Genomic DNA, 12,418 nt, shown 5'->3' on the forward strand with positions numbered 1-12,418 from the left:
TTGCAATGTCTGCTTGGCTCAGGAACTTTCTACCTGCAGCCTCTTCTGGGGGGGGCAGTGTGTAGGTGCCAGCCCCTGGCGAGAGATGGGCTCCCATCAGGGTAACCAGAAAATCGGAGAGAAAATTCCCTGAGCACCTACTATGTGCCCCACACGGTACCAACTGCTTTACTCATGAGCTCATTTTAGATCAGGATGGGCCCTAGGGGGCCGGCATTAGAACCCAGCCTTGGGTGATCCCAAGGCTGCCTGTGTCCCCAGTTGTAACTGACCCTCACATTCCACGGCAGCAGTGATGCCCTTACCTATCAAGAGGGACTGTCACCTGAACGGCCACCTCAGGTTAGCAGCCCTCTGCCATCGTGAACTACACCCCCAGACCTCATCTCTTCTCCAGTGAGTCCATGAGCTTTCTGGGGCCTGAGCTAGTTTCACTCAGGGGATTGTGGGCAAGAAGGATGGACGGGGCTTGTCTTTGAGACTAAGAAGGCTACTCATCTGCACTGTCTTTCTTCAAATCTTCTTACATTTGTATTTGCTGCTGGAGCGCCTCCCCGCTGGCAGGCCCTGTCCCCATGTGGTGGAGAAGGAAACCCACAGCTAGACAAATGAAGTGACTCTTCTTGGGCCAAGCAAAGAAGTGCGAGCTGGAACCAGAGCTCCAGGTTCCGGATCCTTAGGCCTTCCTGTGAGCACTGCGGTCTATGTAGGCCTTGTCAGGGGTCTTCACAGCCCCAGAAACACACCCTCCCCACCGCCAACTCCAGGGCAGAACACGGCTCTGAGAGGCCTGCGTCCAGGTGGGTGGGTGTCACCGGGGTGGGGGGACACTCACCAGCCTGGAGCCAGATCTGTTCCAGCGTGGTCCACAGCTGCATGGGGCCCTGCTTCAGGACGGAGCTGGGCACCGTCAGCTCTGACATGGCCTCCTCCAGCCTGGAGGCGGCGATGGAGGATGCGTGCCGTGAGCCTGTCGAGCGAGAGCGGAGGCGGCTGAGTAGTCACGAACCAGTTCACGGATGCACTCGGAAGGGCCCTCCTTGGCCCCTCAGCCATGACTGGGATGAGGAGCTCAGAAGGGGCAGCTGAGCAGCAAGCCCACTCCTAGGAGTCTATCACTAAAGAAGACAGGCCTGAACGTTGGCCAAAGTGCCTGTAACACTGCGAACAGAAGTGACCCGGATGTCCAACAACAGGGGGTGATTCAAAATCTGTGCAGGGCTAATTATCCAAGACCCCGCAGCCATCACACTAATGGCACAGAAGCACGGAGCTGGAAGGAGAAGGGTGCTCACGGCACACAGTTAGGTGGGGGGGGGGGGGGGGAACAAGCCGTAAAAGGGTACAATCACGTATTTCTAAGAAAGAAATCGGGGCCTGGAAGAAAGATCTGAGAGGCCATTACTATGGCCTGAGGGTTGAAACCGGAGGATTTTTCTCTTCTCCCTGCTCTCTTTGCTTTCTCTTTTCCCAGGTGCATATTACTATTCCTTCTACAGAAAGGTCCCATTCGAGGCTGTGCTGGGCCAAATCCTTGGGTAGCAGCAGCTCGGCGGGCCCCTGTGGCTCTGGAGAACCTCCCCCACAGCAGCTCTGAGTGACTCGGGTCCCTGTCAGGATATGTGACTGTTGACATTTACACTTCACATGCAGGTGAAACACGAGCCCGTTCTCCTCCCCCCAGCTGGGGCAATAAAGGCTCCAATAAACTCAGGAGACCTCGGGGCACTCCCAGATGGTCTTAGTTTCCAAGATGAGCGCCCATGGAGCCTCATCATTTGCTATGGTTCGTCCCCCCTTCTCCAGGGCACGGGGCCCCCCTTCACCATCCCTGCTTTGGAGTCAGCAGCTCTGCAGTCAACCCAGTGCCCCTCGGGTGTGCCTCCAAGTCAGATGTGGGACTCGGCCCGGCAGTCCAGCTCCGTCAGGGACAACAAAGGCGCACTCGGCTCACGTCCGCAAGTGGGCAGAAGGAGCAATGCCACGAAACGCAACTCGCTCGTGCTCTGTTCTGTGACCTGTTCTCCTTGTGCCCTGGCTATTCTGCTTTCATCACATCCTCACTGAAACAGTCCACTTTGAGCTCAGAGTTGTAAATCAAAGCTCAGCTCATTCCTTCCTACTTGAACACTTTAGTGGTAGATCCTGGCCTCGAGCTTAGCCTCCAGAGAGATGTATTCTGGGCTCCAAAGCCGTCTCTCCGCTCTGACTCTCCTCTCTGCACCCCCACACAGGAGGCAGGGTCCCTCCTTTGCGGGTTTGAGCTGCTCACTTCCCACCCCAGAGCCAGGATGGGTAGGAAGGTTCCAGAAAGGGGCCCGACGGCAACTCCTTAGCTCCTCAGAACCAGGCTCTGGGGCTGCAGCTGCCCGGGAGCAGGGTGGGTTTGGCCAGGCTGGGCAGATGCCACTCTCCCCACTTCTGCTCAGGCCGAGAGTGAGCCATGAACCCACACAGACAGCCGCCCACCCACAGGCACGTTCTTACCGGAGTCTGCATCATGGGCATCGGGCAGAGTCAGGTGCATGCCGCTCTGCTTCTTCAGCGTGATGCCCTCGCCGAGGCTCCCATCCTTTTCCAGGCCTCTGAAAGGCAAAGGAAGGCCAGGCCCCGGTGAGGTGGAGGGCTGGCAGGGAGAATAAGGGAGCCTTATGCCAGGCCAACTCTGGGGCTGAGAGTTCAGGGCAGGGAACTGAGTCAAAGCGGGACCATTAGAAAGGAAGGAGACCACCAGAGTGGCAGAACAGATCAGAGCTCAGGCGTGGGGTTCTAGAATCTGGCTCACTCTAGCAGCTACACTGACATGCTGTGAATCCTCAGCACATCTATACACACACACACACACACACACACACACACACGCGCGCGCTGCCATCGTGTGCCTGTGGGGTCATCAGTCTCCCCGCTGTTCTTCAATGCTACCACATTCCATCCTCACAGCTAACATTTGCTCATGCTGCTGCCACCAAGAATGTTCTCGCTGTTCTTCTGGTCCACTCAAAACCCTCCATAATTTACGACTCAGCCCCGTGCCCTTCATCCGTCCAGAAAGCCCCCTGTGGCTCCCCTGCCCTCCATCAGCACGCAGCCAGCAGCACATTCGAAATTCTCCCTCCTCCGAAGTGTGTGACGCTGTAAGCGCCCCAGGCCAGCGGGAGGTCTCTGCTACCTCCTGCTGCTTTCACAGTGTCTAGCCCAATGCCAGGCACAGAACAGGCACCAAGGTCTGTCTCCCAAGGAAAGCCTGGTCTTCACAGGCTACCAGAAATGCCCCCAGCCCACATCCCAGGGAAGGAAGCTCCAGGTGCTCCCGACCCCATGCCCCGCAGAGCCAGGTACGCAAGCATGGTCCTCTCCCCCGCCCCCAATTCCCCAGGTCCTCGAGGCTCCCACACCACTAGAGAGGTTCCTCTTTTCTCAGAGTGGGAGGTCGGGGAGCCACCAGCTGAGAAAGATGGCACAGCCTGTTGTGCCCATTGCCCCCAGGCACCCCTGTCCTGGTCTGGGGTTGCCCTTGAACCTGCTGCTTAGAGAAAGGCCAAGGTGAAAATGGCAGGAGAGAAGGCAAGCCAAGTCCTGGGGCCGGAGGCTTCTTCCCTCCACTGGGGCACCCAGACGATGGTCCCAGCAAGAATGCCAGGGCCCCATCCCTGCCATTTAAACTCAGGCTCATGCTGGCCTGAACATGGGCCTGTGGGTGCACAGCCATTGTGTGGACATTAGAGGAGACCACCCACAAAACACACTGGGTCCCAGTTGGGGCCTTTCCTCCCCATCCTCTTCCACTCCCGGAGGCACTTGAGTGCGGTGCCGAGGAGCCAGAAACACCGGCCACCTCTCCTCAGCTGGGGGACCCTCAGCAAAGCTACTTAGCCATTCTGAGTCTTAGTTTTCTCATTTTGCTTAGTGTGTGCAGTAATAAGCAGGGGAGGTCGGTCTCATGAGGTTTCCGTGAGGAGTATGGGAGGCGACACAGGCAGGTGCCAGGCACCCACAGCTTCTTCTCCCACCTGCCCTCCCAGGCCCTGACGGGGACACTCCGAGGGCTCCAGAAACAGCCCATCTCAGGGACCTTTTGCCACCTGGGTCCAGGCCAACATACAGCATCGCTCCTGCCCTAAAGAACCTGGCAGCCAGGTGGAAGGGAGAGTCCACGATTAACGCTTAGAAAGACCTAGTTCAAGAGGGTTGAGATAAAAGTGTCAGAGGCTGGGTGACTGCAAGCTCCGAGAAAGAGGGCATCTGAGCGGGGCCTGAGGAGTGTGGGCTGGCCAGGATGGAGGAGAGAAGGAGGGCACCTGGGTGGTACAGGTAGGCCAGACGTCAGGCTGTGGATTCTGGCCTCTGTCCTCAGCTGTCCCAAACCAGATTTCACAAGTTCTAGTTTCTGCTCTGTGGCTCCAGGTTCAGAAAGCATGCCCCATCTTCTGGGGAAAGCCAGGAAGGGTATAGGATCCCGCCCTCTGGTCCTAGCAATGTGACTCCAGATAGCTGGCCTGCCTGAGCCCTACCCGACCCCGAGTGGGGAACTACAGCAGGTTCCCCGAAAGAGGTGCCTGGGGAACCTAGGAGGAGCTCCACTGGGCCCTCATATCAGAGATGAGTGTGTGGGTGGTGATATAAAGCGACCCCAGTATGATCCTACAGCCCCAGTCCCTGCGAGAATATGGGGCAGCCCCACAGATCTGCTGCCTGGAGGGCCCCCGTGCCTGGAGACAGAACACAGCTCAGGGGGGCCCCGCCAAGACCTCCTGGATGGGCAGGCAATCAGCCACCCAGCCGATGGGGGAGTCCCTGCCACCTTTAAGGACAGCTCCTCTCTGTAAGGGGAGCCGGACTGCTGACCTGCCAAAGTGGCTGCCGTCAGTGAGCGGCTATGCAAGGGGCCTCTCAGGGCAGGTCCCCTCCCACCAGAGTCTGGGCCTCACCCCCACATCACCCAGCTGCCAGATAGCTCCCCATTCCCTTTCTGGAAAGTCCCTCACCCCAGAGCCTCCTTCTGGTCCTGCTCTGCCCTGGAATCTCCCAAGCCTTTCAAAGGCCTTCAAAGAGAGGCAGACCCTACTTTGCCCAAGGGTTTTAACCCCCTGGATTACTCTAACCCCGCTGGATTAGCCTGCGGCCTCCTCTGTAAATTTCACCATTAGAGACACATGCCTCTGGGGACTGCGAAAACCTTCTGGGCTCCCACAGAGTCCCTGTGAAAATGCAAACACATCTATCAGAGGGGGTCTTCCGGGACAGGACACAGCTAGCAATTTCAGGGAAGGGGAGGGAGTCAGCACCAGAGGACAGGAGGACAGGAGGATGGGGGACAGAAGGACTATGTGCACGGGCCTGGCACAAGGCCCTTTTTTGCTTGGGGCTGCACAGTGTCTGAGGGGATTGGAGCAAAGACTTTCAGCAGCTTCAGCCTGGATGAGAGTGCCTACTCTGACCCAGGAAAAACCTAGAGCCCAGGCTGGGTGCTCTGGTAGGGGACAGGATGTGTGGAGCCGGTGTGTGAGTTGGGGAGGGATGGGTGGAGAAGGCCCTTCAGGAACTCAGCTTCCACCTCCTCTTCTAGCTTCCAAATGGAGCCAGGAAGAAGCACCGGGCTCAGGATGGCTGGGACTCAGAGTACCCAGGTTCAAGCCCCAGCACTACCGTTTAGCAGGTGAGTGACTCTGGCAAATTCTAGAAGGGTCTTGGACTCTTAGTTTCCCTCTGGGGCTGAGACTAAGATCTGACAGTGTTTAAGATAGGAGCGGCCATCCCAAAGCCGGGCCCAGACGCTCAGTAATGACTTCCTTCTTACTCCTCTGACCTTCTGCTTCCTGAGCTGGTTCTCTCTGTCCTTGCAGAGGACTGTCAAAAAGGTTAAAATTAGCCTTTGGATGTGAAAGGCCCCAGGAGCGGTAAGGAGCAGACTCTGATTCAAATACTGTCACCACCCCCAGGCATCACAGCCACTTGGCTGTGGGCTGTTGCCTTGGCAACCACCGCCCGCCAGTGTGGCCATCCACACCATGGGCAACCCCCGGGACGATGCTGGCCACTCACCCCATCTGGGAGAAGTTGTACAGGGTCTGCCACAGCCGCAGCATCTGTCTGCAGGTCACGAGGGCTTCCTCTGGGCCTTTCAGCACCTGCTCCAGCTTCACCTTGGTGAACATCAGGCTGCAGGGAGGGACGGCAGCAGTTAGCACGCAGCTGCAAGGGCTCCCTTGCCCCTGGCTCTTCTCCAGGCTAGGACCCCAAGGCATTCTGCCCCATCACTCTGCCAGTCCCCCACATCCACTTGGCCCCCGATCCCAGACCCTCCTGCCCCAGCCTCTGAAGCACTGTCAAGTGTGGCTAACGAGTCTCGTTTGTTCCTCCTACCCACACCCACAGCATGCACTGTCCTCAATGACCGTGTGGCCATCCTTGTATTTACACGCTCCCCAGTTGCCCCCCCCCCCCCCCGTATACAACAGACAGTCCCAGAAGGCAACTCTCAATCAAGGAATGAAGCTAAGCAAGGAATGGGCAAAGAAAGGGCCCCTAAAAGGCAGAGTTCTGCTTTAGACCTTGCCAGCACACAGTAAGTGCTCAGTTAACATCTCACTTGAAGTGCAGACTGTTTGCTGACCCTGGATACATGAGGACAGTCATCAGTCATGTGCCACTTTATCAAAGAATCCTGCACTGGATTTCCTAAAATAGCCAGCTCCCCTTATATGTGCAATAGGATTCAAGTGCCGCCAGATCCTATCCGGTCATCTCTGCAAAGCAAGAGAACCACTTCAGAACCTCTTTCAACTTGAAAACTGGGAGCCTTCTCAGGTCAGGATGGTGGGTGATGTGGGGATGTGGCCCTGACGGGGGCTGGGAGGAGAGGGAAGGGGCTGGCCCCACCAGAAGGCAGGACCACAGGAGAGAGTCCAGACCTCTGCCCTGGACACAGCAGAGACCATCAGAACACTGCTCCTCAGAACCAGGGCAGGGGGCCTGGGCATCCTGCATGCCAGGTGTTGGCCCTTCAGTTGTCAGGGAGTCCTGGAGTCCCAGGGGAGGGTGGGTCAAGGCAGCTGGGGTTATGAAATTCAAGGCAGTGGCCATCTACTAACAGCAGTGGAAGTCCTGGATTCTTTATACCGTGGGCCCTGCCAGCCACCCTGATGCACACCAGCTGCCTGGGCAGCATGTGAACTTGGCTGAGCCACTGAGGCCCAAACAAGGCTGTGACTCCGGTTCTCTCCGGGTGGGGAGCAGTGAGGCCCTTTTCATCCTGGCATCGCTGTTGGACAAATGCACATGACTGTCAGGCCCTGTACTTGATCACTGCCCGCTGCTTCTGCCGGCCCGTCTGAGGCTGGCACGCAGGCCCTCGCAGAGGCTGAGCGCGCTTCCTGTGATCTGTGGCTGCAGGCTCCGGACGGGGAGGCCAGCCTCCGCCTGGGAGCTTTCCACTCTGACCTTCTCCCTCACTCGGAGCACCCCCATCACCCCACTGCCTTCCAGTCTCACCTCTCCATGTTCGTCCCTTCTCAAGTCTGACCTTAAATTCCACCTTCCCAGACGTTCAGGATGCCTTGTGCCCCTCTCAGAACATCGGCTAACCGGCTGGCTTACAAGGCCCCGAGGGCAGAAAGCGTGGTCCTCACTGAATGGACTGCACAGGCCAGGCCAGGAATGTGGTCTCTGCATCCTGGTGGCATGAGAACCGGCCCTGCCATCCCTACCCTCCCTTTCCGGATTCTGCAAGGGTCCAACACTCCACAAGTATTAGGCGCCTCGGCTTTAGGAATCTGGAGTAGATGGCACAGTTCTGCCTTCAAGGTAATAATTGGTGCTAAAGATGACACGGTGCCCAGAGAATCAGGCCGTTCAGACTCAGTGCAGGGAAGGTAGAGATCAGAGATCCTGCTGGGGCTGGCCTGTGATGAAAAGGAGGGTGGAGTGGGGTGGGGCGGGGTTGAACCAGAGGCTGGAGCAGCTGTCCCTGAGGAGTGAAAACCCCTTCCTGCAGACGCGGGACATCCAGGCTCAAGTCAAGAAAAGAACATCCAGGCAGGGCCACTCGGGGCTGGGCTAGGCTGGCTCCCGGGACAGTTCCCTGGGCACACCAGCCCGGAAGCCTTCTGTGATGCCTCCTCCTCAGCTCCACTCTGCTAGGCCCCTTCCCCCTCCTGGGTCCCCGAGGGCCAGCATGAGTGGCAGACCCGACCACACCATGTGCCTAGAACGTAAGTGACTGCAAGCTGAGCTGGCAGACGGCGACTTCTACCAACACAGCCTGTTATCCTCGTGGCTGCTGACGTTCCTTTAGCGTGAGTGACCTAGCGCGGAATTTCTCAACCAAACCACATCCTTTCTGGGTTGGGGCAAGCGCTCCAACAGGCAGTCACCCTATGGTTGGATCCTTCCCGTCCGGATCCTGGATCCTGGGAGGCTCCAGATTAGCTCCTGAGATTTCCTTAGTCTCACAGTTGAGCACTGCCAAGAGGGATCTTCCTCAACAAAGAACCCTGCCCGGACTGTCCACGACATCAATTCAAATGCTTTTGTGCGGCGACCTTCCATTCCTGCCGCTCCTCCCCATGCCCTTAGGCACCCGTGTGCTGCTCCTACGTGTATTAGCAGCAACCTGATTTGGGGGACAGGCTCCTGGACTCATCCGTGCCCTTCTGCACGTCATCGCCATTGCTGGGACTCGTCCTTTCCCTCCAACTGCCGGCCAGCTCCGAAGCAGAGGTCACCCTCGGACTTTCTGTGTATCCCCATGGCGGCCGTACACATGCCCCTCCAGGATATTCTTCATTGTGCCGGACTTGGTCATCTGCACACCTGGTCGCATGCCTCTAATTCATCGCTGGGCTCCCTCCCCTCCTCTGTCGCAGGACAGGACTCCCTCCCTATCCTGTGTGCCAGGATGCATGGGGGGGGGGGGCTGGTTGAGCACCGGTGTGCTACTGTGGCTGGTGGGCAACACTTCCCAGCGCACGTCGGGGGCTCACGGAAAATGGTGCTTCCAGGCAGGGCTTCAGGGAAGCTGCTGGCCATGGGGGCCAAGGGATGTGGGGGGCAAGCCTCGGCTCCCCACCCCTTCAGCCAGTCCAGCCCCTGGCAGGCCTGTTTCATATACCAAATGGATCCAAAACATCACTGGAAGAAAGGATTCTGAGACCCTGAAAAAGCCCACTATTTTAATTCGGTGGTTCTAGCCCTCCTCAGAGAAGCCGCAGCATGACCACCCCTGCCCTTCTCTGAATATTCAGAAGTCTTTCCTTAGCGCTTAATTACACAAGCCATACCTCTAGATATTATCTATTTATATACATTATCTATTTATATTCGCTTATCTTTTTTTGCCACATAGGCTTATGAGTTCAATCACGAAGACACATTCCTATCGAGCATTTTTAAATTCAGATAATCTAGAAATGGTCTGTAGCCAGTCATGCCTACAGATGGTAAAACCACTGTCTATCCTGTCCTGTGTCCTGCCACGCATCCCCCCCAGGGGGGCAAGGACTCATCGGCCAGGGCCCTGCTTCCCGCCGCAGCAGGGTCCTCCCTGCCTCTCCAGTGCCTGACACAGAGCTGAGCAGTGCCTGCTTAGCTGTGGGGGAAGCTGGGTCGTTACAACCAGCACATGCGGGGTCTCATGATCTGTGTTAAATCAGAGCTGATTTCTGACACCACCACTTCCCATGGCTGGGTCCTGCTTAGGAAGGAGGGGAGGACTCTGTTTGCTCGATGCCTCATCGCTGCAGAGCAAGCTATGGTGCCTCAGCAAGCAACGTGCTGGCTGAGTCCGTTCTCAGATGTCTGGAAGCTGGGTTTTACCGAGCCTGGATGGGACATGAAGCCATCTGGCTCCTTAGGACTCAGGGTCTTCCTCCTGGAGGACAGTCACCCAGGCAGAGCCGAAAGTCCCACCAAACAGTGGCCCTGAGACACGGAGACCTAGAACATGGGCATCTGTGGGCCCCCTGACCCCCCGACGGGAGCCACCCTGGGAGAGGAGCGGCCATACTGCTGACCGCATACGGCAATGTCGTTCAGAGCAGACACACTGGGCCGGGGGTGGGAAACCCGAATGGAAGTCCCAGCTCCACCATCACCCAGCAGGACACTTCACAGGTTCCAGTGAGACAGGAGTGACATCTCCCACCAGAGGAACTGCAATGCCCTCTACACAGCCACTGAGAAACGCACAGCTGCACCCTGTCCTCAAGCACAGGCCTGTCCCCAAGTCACGGGCCTCGCAGACCCAGAGAGGCGGGTTCCAGGCCTTGTGCCTTGGAAGGTTCTCAGAAAGCCTCCGTGACCTGTTTGGCAGGGCAAGCGGTCCTCTGCATGGATCCCTGGACTTAAGAAGTGTGTCAGAAAGGAAGGGGATGGGAGGGGATGGACGGAGCCCCAGCTGAGCGGGTCCAGGTGAAGCAGCTGCGGCTGGAACCCCCTCTTGCAAGCACTTTCCTGTTTGTTAAGCGGTACAGGCCCACGCGGAATAAACCTGAGATCTTACAGGACTGAAGGCCCTTCCCACGCCTTGCATCCGAAGGCAGATGTGAAAGTGAGTGTTCTCTCTGGGGAAGAGGAAGGAACAAGAGTCCACGTAAACACACCATGGGCTCTGTCCCACCCCAGGGGGGAGGGCTATGGGAAGGATTCCTGGGTCCCGGACTCCACAGTCCAATCCAAGCAGCATGTGTGCCCTGGTCCTTGTAGGGAGGCCCAGGGAGGCCACAAGGCCACACTCCAGGAGCTCACACCCTCCTTAGAATGCCACCAGAGCTTGGAGGTCCACACTGGCCACCTCATGTGGCCAGACTTGGGGATTTCTTAGGCAGTGTCTAAGGGTGTCCCCACCACACACACCTCTACCATCGTGCTCTGCTCAAGGCGGGGATTGGCCACCTCCCGTGTCACCTGCACCGTCCCGCACCTGGGGGTACAAGCAGGCACTTGGCCGACATGGATAGGACCAGCCCCTGCTGGACCATGAGGCATCTCAGCCTTGCAGCGTCTGTCTGCCTCTGGGCCAGCCCTCCTCCTGGGGGGGAAGATGCAGACCAGCGAGGCCGGTGTCCCTGGGTGTTCCCAGAGGACATCTTTGCCCACCTGCCCAGCCGCTCAGGCCAGGGGCTGCTGGAGGAAGTTTTGGGGGGAGGCACAGTTAGCCTGGCATCTGCCGCCTACTCCCTCACTTCCTGGGCCCTGCCTGGCCCCTGTTCCTGGGGGTAGGATCAGCCTGCTAATTATTTGTTAAAAGGATTAAGATTTGGAGCCATTCCCATCTGAGGCACAGACAAATCACTTTTTTCCTACTGCCATAGAGATATCTTAGGGTGAGCCTCCTCAGAAGTGGGTGAATATGAGCCCTTCCAAAGAAAATATTTTTTAAAAAGAATTACTTTCTTTAAATTTTAATTTTTAAATTAAATTTCTTTAAATTTTAAATTTTAAAAAAATATTTTTAAAAAAGAATTACAAATTACTTTGTAAACGGGATATTTTTATGAGGACGACTTGACCTGGGGTCAGAGGTCCTCTTGTCCATTCTCCCTTTCCAGGAGCCTTGGATTGGTCTCTCCTGTGTGTCCCCCACCGGCTACTCCCCCCAGCACCCTGCTCCCAGTGGTAGGGAAGTACGTGCAGAGCAGAGGCAGCTGCAGGAAAGGACCTGGGCTGTGAGCACCATCAGTCCGTATTGTCCCTTTCCGGTTCCTTTAAACAGCTCCCTATAAAATCACTCAGCACGTACAATAAGCGCCTGAGCAAGGCCATAGCTGTCTAGCTGAAGGGGCCACCTCCCGCCCGTGGCTCCGCCCCAGTACACAAGAGCACATCGTGCTGAAACAGCTGTGGGCACCAGACAAAGCAGGTGCATGCCCAGGCCCCGGCCCCTTCCTAGCAGGTGCCTTCACCTCTCCCGGACAGTAACGGCACCACCCAGGAAGGCTTGCTGGGACGACCAAGGGCAACAGAGCCCTGTGAAGGCAGCCCTGAGGTACCTGGGTGGGTCAGTTGGTTAAGCGGCTGTCTCCCGCTCAGGTCATGATTCCCTGGTCCTGGGATCCAGCTCCACATCAGGCTCCCTGCTCAGTAGAGAGCCTGCTTTTCTCTCTCCCTCTGCCTGCTGCTTTGCTTACTTGTGCTCTCTGTCAAATAAATAAAATCTTTAAAGAAATAAAAATAAAAAAAAAATAAAGGCAGCCCTGGCACATAGTCACCTCACAAGCTATAGGTCTCCTCAGCTCACGCCATCACTGCCAGTCTTCCCCAGCAGACCCTGTGCCTGGCAGAGACCACGTCGTTCTTATCTTCGTGTCCCCAGTGACGGACCTGACGTCACTCAACAAATCTTTGTTGAATAGCGGAAGGAGTTTGAGCCACAAGGGCTCAAAGAGGCCTGGGGAGCTGTGGGCGTTCCTGGGATCAGAGA

General features: G+C 57.0%; 1 protein-coding gene across 5 annotated transcripts in view; it reads right to left on the reverse strand.

The window, feature by feature from the left end:
• The window catches only part of TTC7A (tetratricopeptide repeat domain 7A), a 116,011-nt gene that overhangs the window by 21,225 nt on the left and 82,368 nt on the right, over positions 1-12,418 (reverse strand). For all 5 annotated transcript variants that reach the window (XM_045980431.1, XM_045980433.1, XM_045980435.1 and 2 more), the window contains 3 exons: positions 6,043-6,159; positions 2,488-2,585; positions 836-970 (listed from right to left, as the gene is read on the reverse strand). In XM_045980431.1, the coding sequence (XP_045836387.1) occupies positions 836-970; positions 2,488-2,585; positions 6,043-6,159 (350 nt within the window). The remainder of the gene's footprint in view (positions 1-835; positions 971-2,487; positions 2,586-6,042; positions 6,160-12,418) is intronic.

Source organism: Meles meles, chromosome 16 (genome assembly GCF_922984935.1).
Source record: "Meles meles chromosome 16, mMelMel3.1 paternal haplotype, whole genome shotgun sequence".
NCBI classification, from domain to species: domain Eukaryota; kingdom Metazoa; phylum Chordata; class Mammalia; order Carnivora; family Mustelidae; genus Meles; species Meles meles.